General features: G+C 51.9%; 9 protein-coding genes across 9 annotated transcripts; 6 read left to right on the forward strand and 3 right to left on the reverse strand.

Annotated features, from left to right (window-relative positions):
• The first annotated feature begins 3674 nt into the window (after positions 1–3674).
• BO95DRAFT_405119 (uncharacterized protein) lies at positions 3675–5027 on the forward strand. Its single transcript, XM_025583987.1, has 2 exons — positions 3675–3791; positions 3865–5027. Exons 1-2 carry the CDS (start codon positions 3746–3748, stop codon positions 4845–4847), a joined length of 1029 nt encoding a protein of 342 aa, XP_025446628.1. The 5' UTR covers positions 3675–3745; the 3' UTR covers positions 4848–5027.
• Positions 4936–5799, reverse strand: BO95DRAFT_438843 (putative tubulin-specific chaperone Rbl2). Its single transcript, XM_025585606.1, has 4 exons — positions 5704–5799; positions 5303–5483; positions 5157–5243; positions 4936–5100 (listed from the first exon to the last, which is right to left on the reverse strand). The coding sequence occupies exons 2-4, from the start codon at positions 5468–5470 to the stop codon at positions 4999–5001; spliced, it is 357 nt and encodes a 118-aa protein (XP_025446629.1). The 5' UTR covers positions 5471–5483; positions 5704–5799; the 3' UTR covers positions 4936–4998.
• A 246-nt stretch (positions 5800–6045) lies between these two features.
• Positions 6046–7824, forward strand: BO95DRAFT_380710 (elongin A domain-containing protein). The gene is made up of 4 exons (XM_025583350.1): positions 6046–6295; positions 6354–6430; positions 6502–7308; positions 7379–7824. Exons 1-4 carry the CDS (start codon positions 6238–6240, stop codon positions 7484–7486), a joined length of 1050 nt encoding a protein of 349 aa, XP_025446630.1. The 5' UTR covers positions 6046–6237; the 3' UTR covers positions 7487–7824.
• A 501-nt stretch (positions 7825–8325) lies between these two features.
• BO95DRAFT_459619 (NEDD8 family protein RUB1) lies at positions 8326–9031 on the reverse strand (the record flags this gene model as incomplete). The annotated part of the gene is made up of 4 exons (XM_025588667.1): positions 8326–8410; positions 8511–8593; positions 8822–8876; positions 9021–9031. The coding sequence occupies 4 exons, from the start codon at positions 9029–9031 to the stop codon at positions 8326–8328; spliced, it is 234 nt and encodes a 77-aa protein (XP_025446631.1).
• A 579-nt stretch (positions 9032–9610) lies between these two features.
• On the forward strand, positions 9611–10736 carry BO95DRAFT_352952 (uncharacterized protein; the record flags this gene model as incomplete). The annotated part of the gene is made up of 3 exons (XM_025582155.1): positions 9611–9676; positions 9739–10003; positions 10090–10736. 3 exons carry the CDS (start codon positions 9611–9613, stop codon positions 10734–10736), a joined length of 978 nt encoding a protein of 325 aa, XP_025446632.1.
• Positions 10737–11248: 512 nt separating this feature from the next.
• BO95DRAFT_459621 (60S ribosomal protein eL42) lies at positions 11249–12022 on the forward strand (the record flags this gene model as incomplete). Its single annotated transcript, XM_025588668.1, has 4 exons — positions 11249–11302; positions 11558–11650; positions 11737–11921; positions 11983–12022. The coding sequence occupies 4 exons, from the start codon at positions 11249–11251 to the stop codon at positions 12020–12022; spliced, it is 372 nt and encodes a 123-aa protein (XP_025446633.1).
• Positions 12023–13251: 1229 nt separating this feature from the next.
• hxt8 (putative MFS monosaccharide transporter (Hxt8)) lies at positions 13252–15989 on the forward strand. The gene is made up of 12 exons (XM_025585607.1): positions 13252–13788; positions 13849–13876; positions 13931–13992; positions 14045–14235; positions 14298–14726; positions 14785–14836; positions 14886–14895; positions 14961–15090; positions 15153–15292; positions 15363–15476; positions 15577–15682; positions 15789–15989. Exons 1-12 carry the CDS (start codon positions 13729–13731, stop codon positions 15922–15924), a joined length of 1458 nt encoding a protein of 485 aa, XP_025446634.1. The 5' UTR covers positions 13252–13728; the 3' UTR covers positions 15925–15989.
• Positions 15990–17034: 1045 nt separating this feature from the next.
• BO95DRAFT_470649 (uncharacterized protein) lies at positions 17035–19780 on the reverse strand (the record flags this gene model as incomplete). Its single annotated transcript, XM_025589534.1, has 4 exons — positions 17035–17578; positions 17637–17951; positions 18007–19425; positions 19510–19780. The coding sequence occupies 4 exons, from the start codon at positions 19778–19780 to the stop codon at positions 17166–17168; spliced, it is 2418 nt and encodes an 805-aa protein (XP_025446635.1). The 3' UTR covers positions 17035–17165.
• A 2556-nt stretch (positions 19781–22336) lies between these two features.
• BO95DRAFT_405138 (Zn(II)2Cys6 transcription factor) lies at positions 22337–24546 on the forward strand (the record flags this gene model as incomplete). The annotated part of the gene is made up of 3 exons (XM_025583988.1): positions 22337–22984; positions 23073–24241; positions 24324–24546. Exons 1-3 carry the CDS (start codon positions 22361–22363, stop codon positions 24544–24546), a joined length of 2016 nt encoding a protein of 671 aa, XP_025446636.1. The 5' UTR covers positions 22337–22360.
• Positions 24547–25715: the final 1169 nt, after the last annotated feature.

The following is a 25715-nucleotide window of genomic DNA, read 5'->3' on the forward strand; positions in this document are numbered from 1 at the left end:
ATGCAGCCTCTATCATCCCAACTCAATGCGGTGGAACTTACTTTATGGGTTCATCCCCTGTGGAACCTCATGGACTTGTTGAAGTGCGAAAGATACGCTCGATGTCAACTTTGAGTAACCGTGAGCAAGTGCTGACGCGTTTAGAGGCAAATCGATGTGCTGTGTAACATGCTTCATACAGGAATTTCCAGTCTCAAAGCGCGACTAACATTTGTTACAGCTTGGGGTGTCGCCTCCAACTTTACACGAACCTAAGAGTGTGTATGTGCAAGTGTAAGATCCAGGATACCTGCCGTCCAAGATGGCTCTACGCCACGTGTACCTGTCGCGCTGGTTCCTTCGTAGCCCGTGGGTCCTCCAGCGCGGTTGTTACTGTCGTGTCCCTGAACCGACTGTGCCGAAGGACCCCCGCCGGTGGTAGTAGTATCTTGGTTGGGCCCGTGGTGCTGAGGAAGAAAGCTTCCGTCCATGACATTCCCGTGGTTGGGGAAAAAGCTCTGGTTCAATGCGCCACATGTGGTGCATGTAAATTCTATCTTAAAGTTCGTTAGGATTGCCTGCGGTGTTGTAGGATGGCCGTTACTCGAAGGCTGGGTCTGCATTTTGGGCTGTCCGAGCTCTGGAACAGACGGTTGGCCGGGGCTGGCTACACCATAGTCAGTTCGGTGATGGATGCCGTGGCTGATACTGGTTTGATCCTGAGATTGAGCCTCGGGTGGTTGGTGTAATTGGCGCAGGTGCGGCACTTGATGGGTAAGGTGGATTTGAAGGGGTGGTTGTACGGGTCGACTGTGAAGATGGGACATCGAGAGTGAGTTGCGATGGGCTTCGCCCTGGTGCATGCTATCAATGAGAGCCGATGGGATGTTGTCCGAAATCCAGCGTTGGCTGGAAAGACTGCCAAATGCCGAGTTACTCGCCTGCGCCTCCATCTGAGATGGCGGGCTGTCTGGTTGATCTTCACCACTGGAGTCATGCGTATTGGTCTCTTCGCTCTGATTCTGGACTTCTTTCTGTTGTAGGCGAATAAGAGCTCGTTGCGCTTGTCGCATGGATATGTCGTATCCATGATACCGTTTGATAGCGTCGACAACATCTTGGGCCTTGACTTTACGGCTCATGTCAAAAAGCTTGGGGATCTCCGAAAGGAGGAAGCGGACATGCGAAGCCTCCGAGCGAGCCGGTGTTCTCGATGTGGGGGTCGCATTGCGTCGACAGTTATGACTGTCTTGGAGACTGCTAATGTAGGTCGCGTTTTTGTTTGCACGACAGACGACTCGAAAGAAACAATTGTTTGAAGAGCGACAGCCTATTACCACGCTCTTCTTGTTGCTTCTTGTGACGCGGAGCTCCCAATGTTGCCTCACGGAGATGGTCCGTACCAGTGCCTTGAACTCTTCTAGCGAGCCGAACCGCTGGCCCACGTGGAGCCCCGAGTACATCTCCGCCATCACGATGGCGCGTGTACACGAAAGAGTGCAATGAAGATTATAGGTTATGATGTCTGATTGGGAGGGTCCATCCGCAAGACTTCGACTGCCTCAGGCTCTTAGCACAATAGTGTGTAATCTGGCGCTAGTTGATTCGGCATCATTCGCGCGTATTGCGGCAGTTTTCTCCCAGCTTTTTTTGTTTTCCTATCGGGGGCCGGAGGTAAGTTTAGATTAAATAAATAGATAGATGGATAGATAGATAGGTTTTATTTGGGAGACCGTTAAGAAAGATCATGCACACAGGCAGCAGCCTGGGTAGAGAGATTATCAGGAGCCCTCGACGGGCCTGTAATCAAAAGCAAGTAGTAGAGTCAAAATCATGGGGAGTGTCAAATCAACCAGGGGGTTGGAAAGATAATACGGAGTACGGAGTACTAGGGAATTGTTTCAATTGCACTTACTCGGAGTACAGTAACTTACTCCTGTCACTTGGCCCCAGAAGAGCCCAGAAGAGGTGGAGGTGACAACGCAATACCAGATCGGGGTTAGCTTGCTGCTTTGGTCTTGGCATTGAGGTACCGTGGACATTAAGTCATTGAGTACTCCGTACAATTCATCATAATTGAAGTACTGTACTGTACTGTACCTGTTTCATATGGGAGGTTCGACTAGCTTCAATTATAAGACCATCTCTCTTCCCCTGCTTGAATTGACAACTGTCTTGTTAGCATAGGCCGTGGCAATCGGTGATTTACACACTCTGTCCAGCTATGCAAGCCTCTGTGTACGCACGCGATCTGACTACATTGTTTTCTCTAGTGCCCAACTAACATGCTTTGACTACCAGTAGTCAATCTATCTAGGTCGGATCAATACCAGAGCTATACGCTTAAGGAACCACAGGCGCTGTGCCTTGACTGTCGCTATCAATATCATTCCGGGCGATCTAAGAATCATAATACTACTCGTCCGAGCATAAATGGTACCGATGCCTAAGCGACTCCTAGGTCTCGGCAGAGCGTGCATGAAACTGTATTCACAGGCTTCACAAACGAGCGGCACAGTATTTCGGCACAGTTTCTTAGAGACCTCTATGGACAGCATACCGGAGACAGTGACTAGGCGAGGCACCTAGATTTGATATCAATGCACTAACAACCATGAGTTAGATTGCAGATATCCCGGGTAGCATGGTATTGTGCCCGAGCCTCAACTCAGTCCCTGTTCATCGGCGGGAATGCTCTTGCACAGCACCCGAGAAAGGTCAGACGAGCATAAGCGTGCCTGCCAATCCTCCTACGTGCACGAGGAAAGTCATTTCTGGCCGTGATTACGTTGTGAGCCATAGATTCCGCTACCTTTCGAGTTCGAAACTAGGCTCTTCCTCGTGACCCGGCAAGACAACGGGCTGTACTTGCAAGAACCCGCTTGCAGTCCGAATAGATCATCCATCACAAGAGGCCGGCCACGAGTCCCTCGATCTAAACGAGTAAAAGGATGATAGGGTCACAGATGTATCACCCAGCCCGCTATATACCTGACAACCATTCCTGTGCTCGGGGGCAAACTGCAGAGTAGTTCAAGATGACTGTCACTGCCCTCCTGTAGCGCTTACAAGATCAAGCATTATTGCCCTGTATGAACAGTAGAATGTGGAACTTCGTCTCTGGACATGCATTTGCAAGTACTGTACGCTGGAACCCGCAATGGGCTGTGGTGATTTAAGCTCAATAAAGTGGAGCTTGGCGCCATGGCCATCCGTTCCGACAGCGTCCGAGCTGTCCTTCCAAGGCAAGGCAATTACATGAGTAGATAGTACTTTGTAGAAGCCTGTCGAGCATCACATCAGTTTTCGCCATTCTTCTTTGAGATGCGCTGCTGTATACAGAAGATGACCAGGTACGGACTTAACTCCCATGTCTGGCATACAGCTAACTCTTCCCACACTCTGGAAAGACTATGATGCTCCATCAGAGAGCACTTTGACAACAGCTCGGGAGTATTCAATGTGAGTTCAAGCTGTAATGCGAGCCAGCTAGAATGCTAGAGGAGGGTGAATTCTAGTTAAGTGTATCCAGATCTATCCGAGGTTGCATGCGTAGCAGTAAAAACAGCGGAAAGCAAACAGGCCAGCTCGATGGAAGAGCAGAAAGTTGGTTTTCCGCCTAGCGCGCGGATCCCTGCCGACCGCTTCACTCACTCACTCACTCACTCACTTTATGCCGCCGCATCGGCTTTTTCCCCGAAACCTCAGCGAACCGCTCAACAATACTGAGCTAAAATTCGCATTTCCTTTGCGGCTTTCCTACACAATGGCATCCTATGCATCTTATGGGCTACTCGATCAGCTAGAAGAAGGTAAATTCAGATCGATTTCCCTCCTCAATCCACCAAACTCTCAACCACCGACACTCCCCGCTAATTCATGCAGATGGACTCCACAAGTCGCGCCTTCTCAATGTCGAAGAAAAGCCCTTCAAGCGGATCTCGAAACGTCTCCTGAACAACGATTCGGTCCTCGTCGCGAACACCACACTTCCCCCGACTCCGCCGCCGGATGGAATGGACGACGATGCTGCGGCGGCGGATGCTGCGGCGGCGGCGGAGGCCGAGAAGCAAAAGCGGCAGGAGCACTGGAGCCATTTCCGCGAGGACGTCGCCTTGGATTTCGCCGCCTTTGAAATCAGCATCGCGCGCATCCAGTTCCTCCTCACGAGCAACGAGAAGGAACGCGAGCGGTACGCGACCGAGAAGCTGGGCATCCTGGACACCATGCAATCCGTCCGCGACAACACCTCCGAGCTGCGGGTTCAGCTCGAGGAGGCCCAACGGCTGCTGGCGCTGCGGAAAAGCTACGACGAATTGGCGGACAAGATCACGAGCAACCGGCTCCTGAAACCACGCGAGGACCAACAGGCCAACCTACAGAAGCTGCAGGCCGAGATCACCGATCTAGAGAAGGAAAGCAAGGAATACGCGCAGACGTGGGCGGAGCGCCGGGAGCAGTTCGGGCGCATCGTTGAGGAAGGCATGCAGCTGCGTCGCTTGATTCGCGACGAGAAGGAGGAAGTGGAGCGCAGGGAGGGAATGCAGGAAGGTGAGGATGGCGATGATGGCGACGTACCCTCCAAGGGTAAATCGAGCGGGGCCAATACGCCTCGTCACGACTCGGAGAGCCTGGCTTCATCGCATCAGAGCCCCGAGGAGCTCGGTCGTCTGTCAGCTGGGTTGCAGGTGGATAGATCAGCCACGACCGGTGCGGCGTCACCCTTGCGGCAAGTGACGGTTCCGGGCGACGAGGAGAAACGCTCGCCTGATCTGGACAACACGATGGAGGACGAGGGCGAGGTACAAGAAGAATTGGAAGAGGGAGAAGAGCAGGACGATCGGACAGATAGAATGGATACTACTTGATGATCGGAAGCTCTTATAAGCTAGCATTAAGCGCGGAGTTAATTGGCGGCGTTTGAATTCATGGCGGCTGTTATTTACAGCAATTCTGGTTTTTTTTTTCCCATGTTGTACTTTTACAATAATTGCATAGACAGAACTAGTGAACGTGGATTTACGAGATCTCTCGCTCTGCTGTTCTGGCTTGGGAGATAGCCTCCTTGGCAGCATTGATCTGCTCGACATTGCTCTCGGCGCCCTTCTTGCCCTCCTCGATCTGCAAAAAGCTAGTTAGTCTTGTAGAATCAATCGAAACATGAGAGAGCAGCGTACCAGCAACTGATCAAGCTTAGCGATCGCATCCACAATCTTCTGCTTCAGGGTCGGAAGGACCTTCCTAGTCTCCTCGAGGGCAAGGCGCTGTCGTACGAGGACTGTCAGTGGCAGCACTGGCGTAGGGATTTGTTGGCGGTACAGACCTCCTGCTTCAGAGTCCACTCCTTGTTCTCATCGTCCCCACCCTCGCCGGATTCGAGTTTCTTGATTCTCTCCATTTGCTGCTGTAGCTCGCGGTGATAGGACGCTTCTTCCTTGATCAAGCGCTGGACAGATGCCGTAGCAATCTCTAGTTGAGAGCGGGGTGCCATTGCGACCAGAGATCTATGTAGATATTAGAGATGAATATTGTCACACTACTAATGCTAGCATGTTGCAGAGGCCATGACCCTTTTCAGCGTGTTCACTGAAGCTCGGGGAGATGGCGAGCAGTGCACTAGAGAACTCGATGCATTTGTAAAGTGGAGAGCTCTGAACAAGCTCAAGTTTTGGAATGCTCTCAGAACACCTTTGGAACGAATGACAAAGGCATTGATCGACTGACCTGTACTGTACAAAAGTCTTCTCAAAAAGATGAGATCACAGATTGGAGTCTGAAGAGTGTTCTTTTGTTGCGTTGGGTAAATTGCTTTGTTCTGCCCCTCCACTGGGTATGATGCTATCGAACGACAATTTGCATTGTTTGCATTGGATGATTAGTATCAGCACGTGAAGGAGGGGAGTCGAGGAAGTGCCAGCAGCACACCGCCCATGCCATCATCGCCGGCGGTGTCTTCCGGCAGTACGTCAGGCTTATTCACCAAACTGGGCCAATGAGCTCATTGTCCACGGTGTATGATCTCCTCCAGGCTCGTACCAAGGTACTACCTAGGTAGTAGCCATCCGCCTTCGGGCTCGACAAAAGGCGCATACAAAGAACTTCAATGGGTCAGGGCTGCTCTCGCGATGGCGGTTTAGGCTTTTAAGACTTCTTCTATATATGTCTTCTATGTTCGACTTTCACATTCTGGTCATATGTGATAAATATCTCATGCCCAGAACTTGGTTATTATATGATTTTGCCCCCGATTAAAAGAAAATGCCGCCGCCCTCATTACTCCAGCTTTGCACGGCAACTGCGATCAGGAACGTCAAATGTGGGTCGCGCCTGAGTCAACTTCGAGATATCTGATCGCTGATACTGGTGCTACCTAGATCTAAATGATATCGGAAACATCCCTTATGCCCTTGCTCGTCCGTTCCTCCTCAAGGTGGAGAGTCCGGAGAAACTGGTGAGTCGCGCGATCGCCGCTGGGCCATAGGAAGAAGGCTCTAGACTAACCGATCGCCCATGATCTTACAGAGAGCATTGGAAATCCAGTCGCCTCATCTCATGCGCGATGACGAAGAAATATGGCGTGAATTTATCGAGCGGGACATCCCAGAATCGCACAGGGACGCTGTGCCCGAGAAGTCAGATTGCTGGTATGACGTATATCGCGAGCTTCAGGAAGAAGTACAACGGGCAGTTGATGAGGATGCAGAGAAACTCAAGATGGCGCTGGATGGGATCAGCTCCGAGAGAGCCAAGCACAGTGCCAAATTCATTACGGACCGGCGCCTACCCGGTCAGAGGCCTACTGCGAAGCAGCGCTACGCTTCCTACGATCGGAAGATGGGCGGCATCAAACCAGTATTCACTCCCGCGAGGACTGGACTGGGCTCCTCAGATCCGTTAGGAGCGCCTGCCTGGCAATTCGAACGACCCTCCGTACCACGGGAGACAAAGAAGAAGAACAGCATTTTCACCGCCACGAAGCGCAATAGTGTGCTGGCCATCCCAACAAAGCAGCTCAACAACAGAGCTTCGCAGGTCAGACAGGCTCCACGGTCCTTGATTGAGGAACATCGGCGTCCTGCCGAGCCTCCCGTCCCCCGCCGACGAGATAACATGGCTCTAGCTATGAGGGCACCCGGACGGTCCCGGATGCAGAGTGCTGCGGTTTCTGCAGGCCAGAATAACCTAGCAGTCAACTCCACCCTCCGGGATAGGGAAGCTCGACTCCGGGCAATAGCCTCCGGACGACCAGCAGGCACTCTGGGGATTTCGCCTGCTTCAGAAACCACGGCGCGGACTGCACGCCCAGGAGTGGCGGCATCACCCTCTACGGTTTGTTTCCCTCTCTTTTCAATCCTGACTGATATTCTCTGTGCTAGGATCTTGACTGACTAGGCCACAGACAGATGCAGGTGACTCGACCGCGCCTGGAGCCCGTCCTCCTATGGTTCGGAAAAGACCTGCGCCCGCTAATCCTTTCCTCCAACCCAAGAAGAAAAGATTGAACTGACATATAAGTTGGTATATGATATTCGAATAATGATTTCTTCTTTGAGCCATATATAGACCGCTCTTAGACCTGGACCGTGCTGTCCTTTCCAATAATGGCTGGCATCCCGCATCCTTTTGACCGTCATTCTATTTGCCACTATTCTATTCCCATGATTTGCGTTTCTTCACCTTCCTCTTTTTTTTGGCCACCAGAGCGCACTTAGACATGGTTGGCTTCAGATTCATCAATGACCTTTTTCCATCTGCTGGTGGTGGTCATATCTAGAACGGGTTTTAGGGCGAACGGGCTTGAACTTATTCTCCGCACGAGGTCTATGAATTTAATATACTTTCTGCTACACTAAAGCCTGACCCACGTAGACATATACTTCTTCTTTCCCAGTCTTCTTTCCCAGCCAGGATACAACAGCAAACCTCGTCAACCACAGCCGCCATTCCCATACGGCCAAACCCCGCCCTTTCTCCAACCCATTGAAATCCGCGCCCGCACACCGCATACAAGCTGATGAGCGGTTTATTGTTGTATTGCTGCTAAACCACATTTCAACATCGCGCTAGGGTCCAAGGACGAAAGCGACATATACGCGACTCAACTCTATACGCCTGTGATGGAGCAAAGAAAAATCGGCCATGATGATGTTTCCATTCCAGGAAACCAGTTCCTGAAGCGTAGCAACGGGGTAGATGGGCATGATTATGGGTATGAGTCTGAGTATGAGTATTATGGTAACGGCAAAACTGTCGAGGGAGGGAACCGATTTATTAATTTCCCATGCACAACACAGCTACCAACCGGCATCTCTCTTTCCCTCCTTTCCTCTTAAGTCCCTGTCGCTTTTAAAAACCACCACGAAGCGCGAGGACCAGGTGTAGTGTGGCGCCACCTTCGAGGTTGTATTCTGCGGCGGTCTTGTCGTCGGCCCTGTTTTTTCGAAGCACGGGTGAGTTTTCTCTTTTTCCTCCGGGCTTGGAAAACATTCGGTTGAGGTAAAGGTTTGGGGGTTGGGAAAGGGCAGGCGTACATCTGCTTGCCACCGAAGATCAGTCGCTGCTGGACCGGGGGGATGCCCTCTTTCTCTTCGACGCGTTCTTTTATGCGGGAGACCTGCGGTGTGTTTGGAGATTGGTTAGCTGATGTTGTTGCTGTGGTGAGAGCTTCGAGAGAAATTCTTGTCGTGGGGTTGAGGGGCAGCCTGGGCTGATGGTTTGCTGCCTGCCTCGTTCGTCTTCTCCGTTACACGGCGACGCACGGAATCACAGACACGCCGAGGAGGGGAGGGGAGGTGGAGCAGAAGGTAAGCGACGTAAGGGAAGGAGGTAGGTAGGTAAGTACCTTGTAGTCGGGCTCGATATCGAGTTCGATCTCCTTGCCGGTGAGGGTACGGACTCTATATTGCAGTGGAAATGAGATGGTTAGCTGGTTTGGTTCATGACCGATGCCCCGACGACTTGGTGTTTTCCCCTCTGCGTCATGGGCTTGGGGGGTGGAGATGTCGGGGCCGGGCTGGACGGCGCGCCGCAGACTCACTCACTTGATCAACATTTTGAGAAGGTGGGACGGTCTATATGGTGAAGGATCGGGTAGTAGTTGAGGGTAGTTGCGATCGCGCAGCGCAAGAAGGCTTATGTCCGGGTATGCGAGATGAGTTGGGGTAGTGAGCAGTAATTAACATGGAGGAGGGTTGTTTCCGTGACGGAAAGCCGCGGCGGGGTCGCTTTCTGGTGGGGCATCGGACTTGGGAGGAGGCCCGGCGAGAGCAACAATAGTACTGGTATTCAATTGAATACCCACAAAGACCCAGGAGCTGTACAGGGATCCTGCTCTTAGTAGTGTCGAGGTGACACTCAATACGAGTAGTATATAAGAGCCATTCTGCTTGATGGATACTGGAATGACTATAACGGAGAGAGGATAGCTCGAGCATCTTATCGACAACCTTTGCCGGCCTTATGCTTGGGTTTATGGACGGTTATATAAAGCAACTAGCGGCACTGAGTGGCACCTAACTTAATGATCCCTATAGCTTCAACTCTTCGTAAGCACCAACGCACTCGCTATTTAGACTTGCCTTTCTTCTTCTTCTTCTTCTTCTTCTTCTTCTTCTATACTGGATCCACGAAAATGAGTACTACTGACCAAACATCCGATCCGTTCAATGAACTCATTGCGGAATGCCATAATGACCCGGTATTCACCCAGGAGGTTTCCATGGCTAGATCTTCGAACCAGGCACACTCATCCGTTGACAGACACGAATCCAAGCTCGCTACGAAGCCCATCGAACCAATCGAAACATCCAACAAAAGGAACGGCTGCTCGATCCCGGTTTCTCCGGTTGGCAGATCGACGATATTCTTGCACGCCTGCATGAACAAGCAAACAACGAACAAGGTAGCACTGCGACAGCACCGTTCATTGACCCCCGGCACAGCTTAACCATCCTCGCTCGTCCACCGCAGCATATTCGAGACCTAGTGGCTGAGATTCAAAGAGAGATCGGGGATGTTGCTCCAAGTTCGTGCACCCCCTCGGCCCTTTGGACTGACTCTGGGCCCAGTCGCCGAGTACGAACGCTGATTTGGACATGCAACAATGGCTAGGCCTCTGGTTTACACCTCCAGACTATCTACACATGACTACCTTGGAGATCGCTAGTTGCCGGACGGAACCAGAGATAGATGACCTGGTCACTCGTCTGCAGCGCAGTGGGATCATACCGCAGTTGACGCATTGCACCTTTCATCATCGCACACGGCTATTCAAGCCGCTGATTAGCTACGATGCGACGGCAATGGCTCTGAATTTCGTCCCTGAAACTGGTGGGGACATGATGGGCCATGTCCACGAGAAAGAATGCCACGATGATCAGTATACTTACCACCATCTACGAGGAGACGTCTCCGCGCAGATTGCGGCAATCGGGTTGCCGATGAAGCCCAGGTACATTGCTCCGTCAGCGCATATCACCATCGCACGATTCATCACTCGCGAAGGATTCTTGCTGGAGACGTCTGGTCCAGACGGAGTGGAACAGGTTGATACCGATCAAATTGCCTTACTGATTCGAAGGATTGAGTCAATAAATGAGAGGCTCCGGGCGGAATATTGGCCCCGTGAACGAGAGCCCATACCTCGGAAAGGTGAGTGGATCGTGGGAGAGGAGCGAGGGCTGGAAGTCTGTGTTGGGAGGTCATTCTATGGAGGCGGAGAGTGTGCCCATGTAGGGAAAGGCTTTTTGAGATACTAGGTAGAGACTCATGAAGTGGACTCCGATAGAGGTTGCCAACCTTCACTTTAAAGTCATCGGGGTAATTAGTTATGGTCTGTTTGATACCAAGGGTTGAAATGATAACAAAAGCGGAAGAGGGCCGATAGCTATAGTTGCCTGAGGCATTATGCAGTCAGTCTTGGCTGCTGACACACAAACGCGGTTAGGCCGCACCCTAAGCGAACGAAATCCCACAACCCACCGCACCGCCGCCAGCCCGACTTGATCCTCCCCGACAAGAGACTATCAACGACCACCAAGTTCGCGATCCGGCCAAATCAGTCAAAATGGTAAGGATATTGTCCCGTTGATTTCTCACCTTTGTTGCCGTGTTCCTGGGCGTCCGAGAATTTTTATTCGACAAATCGGCACATGTTGGAAGGGCGAGATGGCGAAATTCGATACTTCGCCGATGGATGGATTCCCAGCTACGAGCCCGTACGAATCGCCTGCGAACGACAGTTATGGCACCCCCAAAAAAGACGACAAAAATGGCCGACAGTGAAGACGAATTCGACATGGCAATTCCGAAGCGACGATTTGTGGTGTGAGGCGATCGAACGGAATACTTTGTGCGATCCGGACGAGAGTATCGGCCTGCAACAAGAAAAGAGATGTCAAAAAACTTTCGCTTTTGCCTGAACACAACGATCAATGCTCGATATCCCCCAGATTCAGTACCGCGCCACTCGCCGATGAACAATACGACGCAAGACACCCGGGAACACACTATACTTGCCGTCCAGTGACAAAATACATCTTCACCCGCAGAGGCTGATTCATTCTTCTCTCGAATTCAGGTCAACGTTCCGAAAACCCGCCGGACTTACTGCAAGGGCAAGGAGTGCAAGAAGCACACCCAGCACAAGGTCACCCAGTACAAGGCTGGCAAGGTGAATAGCACCACCCCGCCTCGCCTCTGAGGAACTCTTCGAACAACGAGCGGCGTACTGATGCAGAATTTGTGATCTCACTCTAGGCCTCCCTGTTCGCCCAGGGTAAGCGTCGTTATGATCGGAAGCAGAGCGGTTACGGTGGTCAGACCAAGCCCGTCTTCCACAAGAAGGCCAAGACCACCAAGAAGATCGTTCTCCGTCTCGAGTGCACTGCTTGCAAGCAGAAGAAGCAGCTCTCCCTGAAGCGCTGCAAGCACTTCGAGCTTGGGTATGTTCCGCCCGACTTCGCGCGACTTTTTCGGAGGATGCTAATCGATCTCGACCTACAGTGGTGACAAGAAGACCAAGGGTGCTGCTCTTGTCTTCTAAATTTGCGATTTTCTTGTTCGGCTCTGGGTTTCCTGCATTGCTAATCCGGCGGTGGCATATGACAATGGCAATGGAAAATGAAATAGGGTCCTCATATTCAAAAGAAAAAAAGAATATATGACTCCTAGTTGACGAGTCTCTTGACGAAATTACCCGTGTTGCTGATACCACGTAGTAGCATTTGTAGATCTCTGAGAGAACGATAATATGATATGGAACGGTCGATCGCAAACCCGTGCCTTCAAGCCTCGCAACCATCCGCACGATCTAATGGAACGAGACGGCTTACACTGCCAAAGGGAAGGTAGATAGCATTTCTACTCTGCATACGACTCATCCACAACCTAACACAACATAATACTACTTAGAAGACTTTCTTCTCCAACTAGTCGGACAAGCCGGCTAGATTGATGAAAAAAAAAGGGGGGGTTCGCGTCGATCGGGGGTAGTGTAAGCCCGATGACACTGTGCAGTCCGACATGCGCAAGCACAGAGGTCAGACTGCAGAGTACAAAAATAAGATTAATCAATGTTGTGTTCCTTAGAACACTTTCAGAGATTAAACTGAAAAGAACAGATACTACACTTGATCTAAGCCAAAAGGCAAAGAGAGCTGGAAAAGAAAAGAGAAAAAAATTCCAAAAGGGTGCCGGGCGGTTGCACCTTTTATAGGGAGACCCGGAGGCAAAAGGACGCTAGTGGTGCTAGCCTCGCTTGATTGACGCGCTAGACTAAACTCGGGGGGCATCTGGTTTGGGTTTAGCGGGGGATGCTTCGAGGTTGGCAGGTATAGTACGGAGGGAGTACTGTACTAACCTACATATATCATGGATACCATGAAAGTATTCTAGAATAGCTCGAGGCTAGTGAGGCTGGCTAACCCTGCTAGAATGCTGGTTCATATGTCCAGTGGAACTCGCTGAGAAAGGGTCCTTTATTGGCCTGGCCTGACATGCTGACTCTTTTCGCGTAAGCTGGCTATCAGATATATGTCGAAGAATTGAGAGCATAACTACTACTGAGTACGCGGAATACTATTCTGTCTACCACAATTATGAACCAGTTACCAAGCAGAACCATCCAGCCGAAGACGAGGCTAATCCAGTCACCCCCACGCCAGTCTATGCTGTCACGGGGGCGGGATGGGATCCCCCGCATTTCAAGGGATCTATCCCTCGGTCCACCCGCTACGTACTTCAATTGTCCATGCACTTATCTACGGATGTGACTTCATGACTTTCTTTGAGGCCGTCATCATTGTCATCAAACCTGCCCTTCACTTCTGCCATCGTATCATTCCGAACCCATCTCTGAAAGAAACAACAACAACAAAGCCTTTACCACGAGGCAAGATATGGAACATCACCTCTCGGGCCATCAACTACCGAACATCCAACTACAGACTATGCTTCCCGTCGAATGCGGGGAAACTGGCGGCATTGCGACTGGCATAATCGAAGTCTGATCTACAGAATACGGGGTACTCAAACTCTGGCCCGCTTCCCCAACTTCATACCCCGGATTGGTCGTCATTGCTCGGCCATCCTCCGAGTCGATGTTGATGTCGTACAACTGCACCCTCGGCTCATGGCCGTGCCGCTATATATCCGCACGCCCAGCGCCTTCACGCGTCACCTCTTCACCGTCAGGAAGAGTATGCATGATACTAGTCTTTCTTCGGCTTCAATCCCTCTTTCTGCTACAAGATGGCGGTCTGGTATGCTTTTGGTGTGGCAATATTTGCTGCCATCGGAACATTCTTGTTTGTAAGCCAGGCTCGTGTCGCGTCTGAGGGCTATTTCGTCGCTAATATAAGTCATCTCTAGGGGTTTGACACAGGCATCGCTACGACAAGTGAGAGACCCTAGTGCAGCGACCCTCCCACGACGACAGCTAACGACTCTTCAGCAATCGCCCATGAAAGCTGGATTGACTACATGAAACACCCGTCAAATGGCCTGACAGGAGCCGTAAGTCAGAAAGACCTTTTTTTTTCGGGCTTTTATATCTAATCCCGTGTAGGTTGTATCAGTGTACATCGCTGGCGAAGCAGTCGGCGCGCTCACTCAGACTGCAATCGGAGATAAACTCGGTCGACTTCGCTTTATGGAGATGTCGTGTGTTGTTGTCACCATCGGAACAGTCATCCAAACCGCGGCCGTGAATATTGGAATGTTCCTTGCTGGCCGCCTGCTGGCCGGGTATGCTGTTGGGTGAGTTGTACCCGGGCACGTGAACCAACAATCGAGGACGGAACTGATCATGGCGTTGGTAGCGGAATGGTTGCCACAGTCCCGATCTATCTCAGCGAGATATCATCCCCTCGTTATCGTGGCTTGATTGGGGGCATCTCAGGCTGCGGCATCGCATTCGGAACGATGGCTTCGAACTGGGTCGGATACGCCTGTAGCTATGCACCCTATGGTCAGGTCCAGTGGAGGGTCCCTCTGGCGATCCAAATCCCATGGGGCATCATCATGTTCGCCGGACTAGTCACCTTCATGCCCGACTCTCCACGCCACTTGATTCGAGTAGGTCAAATTGAGAAGGCGCGCAGCGAGTTCATCAGAGGCCGGCGGGATTTACGTCCGGACAAGGCTCATCAGGAGTTTTTGGAGATGGTCGCGCAAATTCAGTACGAGAAGGAGAGAGAGATAACCTCCTACAAAGATATCTTCCGCATGTTTCGACGACGCGCCTTAGTGTAGGTCCATGTGCAAGATACACAAGGGAGGCCTGACTCCACTGACTCGGTCGAATAGCTCGATTGCCGTGCAGACCATGACGAGTCTCACCGGCGTGAACGTCATCCAGGTATGTGTCTCACAAACCCGATGGAGATAAGATGCTAACAGAGCCCTAGTACTACCAAAGTGCGCGTTCTTGCCCGCCCATACCCCCCCTCCAATGACGAAGAATACTGATGGCTCTGATCCAGCAACACTCTACAAATCCCTCGGAATTGACTCACACACCATCTTAGCCCTAGCTGCTGTATACGGCACCGTCGCGTTTATAACTAATTGCCTCACCACCAAGTATCTCACAGATCAGTGGGGTCGTCGCAAGTATGTCTCCAGTCAACCCAACCCACAGAATCCCAGCCACACCAGAAACTAACCAAACAAAGTATGATCCTAGCCGGCCTCGCCGGAATCATCGTCATAGAGATATATGCCGCTGTCATGCAGCGAGAGTTCCAGAACACGGACAATAGAGTCGGGAAAGGCTTTGCCATCCTGGGAATCTACCTGTTCGTGGTGGTCTACTGTATGTCCGCAGAAGACACGCAACCCATATCCCCATATTCCAGATTACTAAGTGCCATAAACTTGCACAGATGGTATGCTCAACAGTACCACCTGGCTATACGGCGCCGAGGTTCTGCCCATTGCGCTTCGTAGCAAGATCATGGGACTGGCCGCAGCATCTCACTTTATAGTCAACGTCGCAAGTAGGATTGCCCCTCCCTCCTCATTCGCCACGAGAAGCACCTCCCCCCCAAAGCCCCGCAGAACATCTACTGACACCATTGTCCTTGTTTCATGACGCAGTCACCGAAGCCGGTCCCAGCGCCTTCGCGAACATCCACGAGAACTACTACTACGTCTTCGTGGCCTGCACTGTTTTCTTCTTGGTTATCGCCTATTTCTACTTCCCGTAAGTCTCTTCTCCACGAACTTGTTCTTCTACCTTCTTGTGAAGACAAAAGCAAAACAACAATACTGGAAAGTGATATGACTAACTCACTCGGAACGGGTGATAGGGAAACCAAACGCAAGACCCTGGAGGAGATTGCCGCGTCGTTTGGGGACAAGGTGGTCGCGGCCGGCGAGCAAGGCGAGGAGGATCCGGATGCGAAGCCCCATTCGCAGCGGGTGGAGGTTGTCTACGAAGGATAGGCTCAGAGAAAAGAAGTATCACTTTTCCGCCGCAACGCTTTCACGCTATTCAGAATATGCGCTTGTCTGTACCTACCGTTCGTCACCTAGAATTATTGGAGTCTTTCTCATCTGGCTCTTAGAAATTATCCTGATCATGTAGCAAACCAGCTGGATAGCCTATGTCCCGTGGAAGGGCTCTACAAAGTGAAGGAGAAGAAGAAACATGGTGCGGATATAGTACCGTCAGGCTTCAACTCCCACCAACCGGGCCGTTTATCCCTCGCATCAGCGACGCATCTTCTCTTCAAGACCACGCCATCCCCTGTCCATATTCCCTTCCTCAAGAAAGACAGACAGGCAGGAAACAAAGATCTGTATGGAAATGAAAAGCAAGCAAAAAGGGGCGTGTGCCCCCCTCCCCCCTTCCCCCCCCCTGCCCCCCGGCCGAGAGCGCCCCTCGTTCGGCTCCGAAGCTAGAGCTAGGTAACTTATGTCCGATATCACTACGAGGGAAACGAACACAAGAACGAAAAAAGGCTTCGTCTTCTATACCTGGGTACAAATTGACCTTCAACATTGTGATATGTATTGTGCTGTCGATGGGGATGGGAGGTGGGAGGTGGGGGCTAGGTACATGCCGTCCGTCCCGTCTACGGCAACCAGGGCTGGCGCTGGCGCTAGCTCGAGTTTACTCCTGACGATCATGTGGGTCAGGTGTACCGGTAGTCGTGTGTGCAATGATTCAATTCTTCCAACTACATGGGATGATGGGAATGTGAACAGGGAGGGGGGCTTGAAAGAAGGAAGACGGAAGACCCTGGCGACGGTCAGGGGTGGCTCTTCTGGCGTGGAGTTACTGTACTGTCCATACAGGTTACTGTGCACGGGATGGTGTGCGGAACACCATATTCAGGTAACAAGTAAGTGAACCTAAGTCAATCACTGCACACTGCAGACTCCGTACCTCTTCGTCTGTTCGAGTACTTGCTTCATAGGGTTATGGTTCATGCATGCCACCAGTTCAGGCAAATGATCAGATCGGCGGACCGTCAGGTGACGACAAGTGACCGCCCTCCTGCATACTCCATGGAAATCCTTTCGGCCGGACGTCGGACTTCATTGATATTCATCCAATCATTCATTCATTAACTACCGAGATTGTCATGATCATCACGTCGTTACTACATTAGTGGGAAAAGAAACATCAGGCACAACAAGGAAAGAAAGATAAGGTACAAGAACAAAACCACAAAAGTCAGTTAAACAAAGACACGGTTGATTCCCCTGAGCAGTGTCTCCAATCCGTCCGCCAAAGGATCATCGCCGGGTTGGGGTAAAAGGCGTCCCTGCGAGTCAAACCGGTCAGGCAAATCAATAGTAGAGTCGGAATCAGATTCCGCCCCATCTTTGCGGGACCGATCTTCAGACCGAGTACATGCAGCGAACGGCTCAGAGGACGAGTGGCGCCGGCGTGGAGTGCGGTTGCGCCCATGGCCATGTATCGATGCAATGGTAGAGTCACTATCATCCGTTTCGTATCCTGGGTCATGCTGTCCTTCATGTTCCGATTCAAGGTCAAAGGCAACCGATTTCGGCCTTGCCGGCTGGCTGGCGGCGCGGGGTCGTCGCTTTTTCGGGCGGGGGGTTCTCAGCGATGATCGTGCATCTAGACCTACATGCCATGTCAGCAAGGGCCCCTCTGTATGCAAGGCAGCCTTCCCTGAACGCACCATCTGATATGTGATCCTGGGCAACGGGGTGATGGGGAGTTTTCCATGCGGCACTCACATTCTCTTCTACCCTTCGGGGCCGAGGTGCATACGGGTCTGACTCAGGATGCGCAGGATGAGCATACGGCTGCGGTGGCACAGCGCCGGGTGGAGGCGGGTAATCGGCAGGGTTGTAAGGTGCTGGTTCCGTGCGAGGCGCGGAGCCAGGAGGTGGAGGAAAGTAATTGGTATTAGGGTAGTACTGATGATCGTCGATCGGCCGAGGGGCAGCAGGAGATGGCGGATACGGATCATGCTGGTACGGAGCTTCTTCATCTGGCTCATGATTGGTCAGCACTTGGAAACTTCAAGAGACTCAACCTTCGCTTACCCGATCTGTCTCGGTCTCGCTCTGTCTTCTTACGCTCATTACGCTGCGCAAGCTTGTGGGCTGCGTAACCGACTCCTGCAGCTCCTAAAGCGGCCTCGGCGAATTCCCGCGAGCGACTGCGATGCCGTTCGTGCCCGCCTCGTTGTCTTCTTCGGCTGTCACTTTCTGAGTCAGACGAATCACTACTGTAGCGAGCTGCCCGGCCTCGGCTGCGACTACGGCTGCGGCTATAAGGCCGGCGTCTTGTTGATCCGAAGCCTGCTGCGCCACTTGCAACCGGGTCAGATGCATCCGAGTAGTATCCATGTGAGCTCCCAGGCCGACCGTAATAGTTGGCAGGAATACTACCATGGACTGGGTGTTCTCCATACTCGATCAGACCAGGAGAGGACTTTGTTGGATCAGTGTAAACCTCTGAAGGGGCGCGGCTGCGAGATCGTGAGCGTCGACGTTCCCTGTTGCGCGAGGCTTCTCTCTTGTCCTTGTTCTTCTCATATAATCCAGTAGCCGCAGCTGTCCCAAGGCCGGCCGCTAGCACTGGCAGGGCTTTCCTGATTACGCTCTTGGACCGAGACCGATCACGTCGCCCTGGACGTGAGCGGCTCCGGGCCCTCTCGATCAGGCCTGCCACTGCTGCTCCAGCAAGGCCAGCCTCCGCCATGTGCTTTCTACTTTTGGACTGGCTGCGCTCCCCATCTTTGTTCAGCGGCAACGACCGTGTGGAGCTGGCAGCACGGCGGTGACGAGACCGGCTGCGTCTGTCCTTGTTGGAATTGGACTTGTTTCGTGCCAGGGCGACAGCCCCAGCAATAGCAGCGGCACCCAGGCCGAGTTCCGCGAGCGTCCGCGCGCGCGAGTGGGAGTGAGAGCGACTGCGACTTCGACGGCTGTGGCTATGACGATGATGGCGGTGATGACGGGAGTGTGATCTGTGATCGTCATCGAAAGAGTGGGAGCGATGACGACTCTTGCTGCGATAGTGCTCTCTTGCACGTGAGACTGCTTCAGCAGCGATGGCACCCAATGCACCGGCACCGACGTCCCGCCCCAGGCGACCAACTCCCTCGGGCACTTCTTCTCCTTCTTTCTTGTGATGGTTGCGAAGAAGTTCTGCGGCCCCGACACCTACTAGGGCACCCTCGGCTAGATGTCGCCGCCGATGGGGATGATCATCGTACTCCCGTGTTTCTTTGCGAATGTACACCATGCTCTCATCGCTGCTGTAGTCCTCTTCATCGCGACGGCGGGTAGCCTGCGAGACAGAGTCGCTGGGGCTCAGTTCGCGACGGGAGCGACGGTCTTCATCCCACTCGCGGACCCGACGATGATAGTAATAGCCTCCAGGCTCGCGATCCACTTCCGACCGCCGCACAATATCATAATCAGACTCTCGTGGATTGACGTAGACGGGGCCGCGTGCTTCAAGAAGGATTATTGGCTGAGTTTCACGAATGATAACGGGGGCGGGGTGACTGCGAATGCGCTCGGGCACATAATACTCACGTTCGTAATAGTCTCTTTCGGAGCGGTAGTCAAGTGGGCGCGAGTCGTAGTCCACCTCTCGTTCGTACCTCTGGATCATCACCGGCTCTTCTCGCTCATGAGTGCGCCGGATAACCAGCTCTCGGTCGGCCTGGTCCTCATGGCGATAGAAGAAATCACGCTCACGCTCACGCTCCTCCTCCGAGGGGATGACGTAACGCTTGATAGATACGGTCGAGCGGGGTTCATCCCAGTCCCGCTCGCGATCGCGTTCTCTGTAGACGTATGACATGAAGGATATAAGTCCAAATGTGTGAAGGTAATATTGAAGTGATGGAAAAAAACAAGTTTGTCTTATGCAAGAAAAGATGAAGAAGAGATGAGAGGCAGTTTTGAAGAAGAACGGGAAGATGGAGGGACTGCAGCGAAGTGGGGTAAGCGAGGCTGATGAGAGAGGCTGCCGAGTGTCAACAACCGACGGGCGTCGGCGGAAGGCTGTACGAAGGTTCAACTTGATTCGAGGACGAAACAAGGCAGGCGTACACCGTCGTCAGAAAGACGAAATAAGATGCAGGATAGTCAAAGATGACTGCTCCGAGTGAGAAAACGGGCACCAGAGGAGGGGTTAGTCCAATCCTCGCCAAAGATTAAGTATGCCGGGCCGCAGTGGTGATTTGCTGGGGCTTTCATTCATTCATTCATTCACTGATCATCTGTCATCTGCTCAGAGTGTTTTGATTTGCGTCAAGTGTAACACAATGTAGCATGCAGCATGTATGGAAGGAAATGTGGAACGTGGAAGGTGAAAGGTGAAAGGTGAAAGGACGCAATAAAGTCGATGAACGATGAACGATGAACGATGATGAAGTGGAGGAAGCACAGATAAAGCAAGCAAGAAAGAGGGAGGGGCAGATAGTGAAACCTGAGGCCGCGAGGGCTGGCAACTCAGGCAAACCAGGCAAACCAGGTGATCCCCACGTGAGGGACTGCTTCTTGCCTTGTGACAATTGCAACTTCCATCATCATCATCATCATCATCATCATAATCATCATCTTCTTCTTCTTCATCGTCCTCCATCGTCATCAACAACCCACTATCTTCTTTGATCTACGAGTATCTGCAAGTCTCACCAGAAGATTCAATCTGGTCTTGGTCCCTGCGGATTCATTATTCCCATGGAAATCAAAGCATGGTTATCCAGATCTTGCCCAACCATGGAATGACAGCCGTCATACCATCGGTTTCGGACAGCTTATGCAAACCTCTTCAACCTCTAATTTAGTAAACATCAAGTTTGAGGCCCCTCAGCTACTGCAGGGATCCACTGAAAAATTTTATCATTCAGCTAGGTTCTTCATACGCTAGTCGGATGCGTCAGTCTCATCCGCCTTAACCGTGTGTAAAGTACTGGAAACTTCTCCCGCGAGATCTGGAGTTGCCGAAGTCGGATCTCGGACACTGCGGTCTTCGGTGTGTTTCTTAAGCAGCCAAGCGGGTTGAAAGGACCCTACACCTGTTGCATGCTCGGTATCACCTTTACGCTGTTATCAGCAATCGAGAGAAGAGCAACCCAGTAATGCTTCGATCACCGTCATCTGAACCCCGCTTTGCATGTTGAAGGAAGTTGTTATGGATTTTCCGTTAAAGGAGGGTCTGCACGATAATCCCTGCATGGTGCTTTTGAGCCGTGGACCTAGCATACGTGCCCTACGGGGCTCAACCGTGTCAGCAATCGAATAATGACTGCCGCTTTGACCCCTCGCCTCAATCTATTCTGTGGCTTAACCACCCATGCAATTTTCGAGACCTGAGGCGCCATCTCCTTTGGGATTCGCCAAAACGCTAGCATGGTGGGTACTGCTGGTATTCTGACAGCAGACCAGAGCACCATGTGCTGCGAATCTCACTCTAACTGTGGCTGGAACCCCTTTCGAAGGAAATATGGGCCTTTGGTGCAAAGCAAGCTCAAACAAGAACAATGATTGACAAGAAGGACAAATAGATTTACGAATTAGTCTCATAACGACCCCCTTTCTTGCCAGGATGAAGATGCTAGAGGATTCTGAACCATGGTTGTCTGTGGCGGTGATGCAGGAATGGACTCAATCTGTATGCACCTAGCCACAATCCGCCGGACACAATGATTGCGACGGTTCGAAGGTCAAGCCCCACAATGTCGTCGACCCGACTTGATGCACTATCGATGCTGGCAGACGTCATCGCCATTCCGCGCTCACCCCCCATAGGTGTTGGGTCTTCCCTTTGATCCGGCCATTCTCAAGCACGGATTGGTCAACACTGTATCCTTCTAGAATTTTTCCACCACCAAATCAGTATGAGGTCCTTGTCGGGGGCTATTAGTACGAGGATTATAGGTGATGGATACGGAGGCAGCAGAAGAGTTTTTAGATGCAAGCTGCGATCTAACCGATTCGGACGCGACAGTTTAAAGTGATAATAACGTTGTTGCACTGGGACGGAAATCACCGTGAAGCAGCTTCCTTCTCTTACTGTTCTCGGTTGAATTAGCACCACGCCAGCGCATTCATTGTTCTTGAGCATCAGCCCAAAAAAAATTCGACTAGACCGGCGATGCCGAAAAGGGACACTGTAGGTGATAACCCAGTACAAGACTCCTTGCTCATGGGCTGCTAGACAGATTTACCTCGATATAAAGAGCACACAATACATCCTTAGAACCATTCACTTAGCATGCTGTGTTCTTCTGCACCCTGAGATCCAGAAGGTAAATTGGCTGATGCCGCGTCGGCCTTCTGCCCCATCCTGGCATATCTTTTTTCTAGATTACCCTTGTGCAAGGGCGAGCTCCAACGCTAGCTTTCTATTCTGCGTTAATTTTTCAGCGCCATCATGACTACCTCCAATCGCTCGACCGGAAAGAGATTGCCTATCAGCTGCCAGGCATGCAGAACGAGGAAAATCCGCTGCTCTCGTGACGGGCGCCCTTGCCAGACCTGTGTTCGTCGTGGTCTGGGTGCAGAGGACTGTATTTACCTGGGTCAGCCGAGACTTGCTTCCCAACAAGCCATGACGGCGGCTCCACCTGACCAGAATGAGATGCTGGCACGAATCAACAACCTCGAAGAGTTGCTTCACGAACAGGTTCACATTCAATCCAACGACGTTATGTCACCCCGGACTCAGAGATCGCCCAGCGGGACCGAAAGTGGAGCCGAATATGAGCCTGCGTTTGATGTTAGATCCCGAGAACTCAGATCCCGATTACCCAGTGGCGCCGGCACTCTACAGACATTCAATGCCGGATACGTTCGTTACTTGCCGTGGGTGAACAGTCCTCCGATCTTCAGGGGTCAGTCAGCACCCAATGTCGAGACCGAAATCCCAGACGAGAGCGATGATCTACAGCTGCCATTCGCCAAAAATCATGTTTCTAGGGATGAGCTGTTAGCGATCCTACCCCCACGGCGATATTGCGATGCTCTTAAGGAAATATACTTACGAGTCTTCTCGCCTGTAAGTGATTGTCATGTTTCCTGCCAGCCTTGTGGCTCTTTGACGCGAGAGTCTCGATCTGAGTGGAACTTGCTAACTCAACAACCAGTTGTTTCACGTTCTTCACGACCTCACCTTCGAAACCGAGTACCAACAATTCTGCCACGACGCCAACAGTGTGACCACCGCATGGATTGCACTTCTGTTTGCGATTCTCTCTATTGCTGTCACCGCACTCGAGGACGATGAGATTTTACTCTCCGACATTGGGCGCGAAAAGACGGCTAGTCGAAATATCAAGGCATTATCCGCACGCTATCGGTCGGCCTCACTGCGATGCCTGGCAGCAGATAATGTCCTTTCTCGACACTCGATCCACTCACTCCAGTCTCTGATCCTCGTCAATTATGCTCGAGTCCACCGTGGCCTTCCCATCTGGACCCTGCTAGGGTTTTCGCATCATGTAGCCATCTCCATGGGCTGCCACGTTGATTCTAGCCGATTCGATCTCGGACTCATCGAACAGGAGGAGCGCAGACGTGCCTGGATGGGGCTCACCTCGCTATTTAGTGTCCAGAGCATAGCCTCTGGCTGTCTTCATAACACCATCACACCCAACGATGTGAAGCCGCCCTTAGACATCAACGATGTTGACCTGCTGACGGGTTCTTTCTCGGGACAACCGGCGCATCCCACGCACATGACGTACCTACTGTTAGAATCTCATCTCAACAGAGTTCTGATGATGGTGTGCGATGCGCTATTCAACACGTCCCCGAGATTCGGCCCATACCAGCTCGAGACCCAGATCCAATCCGTCCGTGAGATGTGCGACCAGCGGTACAAGCCCAATTCCGGCCTCGAACCCATCTTACCGCCACACCAGGCCAACCTCAACATCCTCTACAGCAACATCCATCAGCTCCTTCTTCTCCTTTTCCGCCCCAGTCTCTGCGCCTACCTGCAAGGCGAATTCACCCCAGAGACATATGCCGCGCGGACCAAAAGCGTCTCCTCCGCCCGGGCATCGCTGGCGATCTACCAAGCCCTCCACGAGTCGCCCGCGTACGCCTCCTACAAGTGGTACAACAGCTACCTCGGCAGTTTCCACGCCTTCCACGCGGCCGTCGTCCTCTCCGTGACGCTCATGTCCCCGGAAACGCAGTTCGAGTTCGACGAGTCCAAGACGATCCTCTGGGATGCCCTCGAGACCTTTGCCGCTCTATCCAACCGCAGCAATTTCTGCAGCAAGGCCGTGCCCGTTCTGCGTCAGATCATGTAGGAGCTTCCTCCCTTGAATACCAAGACAACACCCTTTGATCGGAAACTCGTTTGGGACTTCAAGGTCAAGGCTAACCAGATATCCATCCAGTGAAACCACCTGCACTCACGGCCAACAAGCCCTAGCATCGCTGGTCGGAATCGACCCTCATACCGCAGGCCTCATCAACCCCCCCGGTGACTTCGTGCCCTTTCCCCCGATGCAACCGATCCCCGAGCCACTCCTCGCGCAACTCCAGCCGCAAAATTGGATCAGTCCGGCGTCAGTCCCATGGGACGGTTGGGGGATCCCCAATAAATGAATCACGACGAGAGAGAGAGAAAGACAGGCTAGCTGGCTGGCGGTGAACATAAAAAAAAAGAAGGAAAGGACTGTCCATGGTCCATGTGCAATGCCTCCTAGCACAGTGTCATTGATGATCCAGGCCCTAAAGAAAATATTTTAGTGCCGCTTACGAATACAAAAAAGGAGTTTGGACTTGTTGGGATTAAACTACTGTACTGTGCTGTATTGGACATGTTTGACCCTGTATTGCCATCAATGAATGGCCTGGCCACGGATTGGACCACGAAGGTACTGATCGATCTGTCGTCCACAGTTCTCTGGGTTATTGGTTCCGGATCTACCTTTGCGTGGCGGCACGTTCTGTAGATGATATCAGGTTCTGGAGGTCAGTGAGCGGGGCTTGGTTGGATAGCCGAGTCTGAGATTAAGCAAGCAGGCCCTATGTACAGTAGTACTCTCATGCTACCACGACTGTGATCACGTCTTCATCAAGGCGTTTGACTGCGAGAGAAGAAGGCATGGCGTGTATGCCATCAGGTTATACGGATCTATTAAGCGTTACCTTTCCCACACCAACCCCCCATTTCACAGATACAGGAATAGCAACAGCGAGAGCAAAAGCGCATATGTAAACGGCGCGCTTCAATGCACCGGATGGATAACACATTATGTACAAGAGAGACCATACATGAATACATACAAAAGACATAGAAAGGAAGCGGGCGAGAGGACGGATGTCCGATCCTGCACGCAAGACAGCACAAATTGATCAAGGCAAGAACCAGAGAACGACGCCTGCGCCACGCCCGTGGGTGTGTAGCCCCTGTGTCTGCCTTTCTTTTGCCTGTCTCTTTCTCAACATCCCTCCTTCCCCAGAATCCTCCCCACTCTAATCAGACAAAAAACCGCAAATGAGTCAAAAAATCCCCAAAGGTGTATAGAAGCGCCGTTGCTGATGCATGCATAAGATGAAATGTCTTTGTCCTTTTTCAAAAGACACCGCCGCCGGTTCTCCATGCTCGCGCTGCCGGGTCAATCATGATAGATTATGTCAGGTCATCGCACATCAGTGGGTCAAAGATGAAAGAGAAAGCAGATCCAACATCACAAAGGAGGATAAACAAGATCCGCGAGTTGCATAGATTGTATTGGAGCCGTGACCTGCCAAGAAAAATGCAAAGTGAG

The sequence above is a fragment of the Aspergillus brunneoviolaceus genome (genome assembly GCF_003184695.1).
Source record: "Aspergillus brunneoviolaceus CBS 621.78 unplaced genomic scaffold BO95scaffold_6, whole genome shotgun sequence".
NCBI classification, from domain to species: Eukaryota; Fungi; Ascomycota; class Eurotiomycetes; order Eurotiales; family Aspergillaceae; genus Aspergillus; species Aspergillus brunneoviolaceus.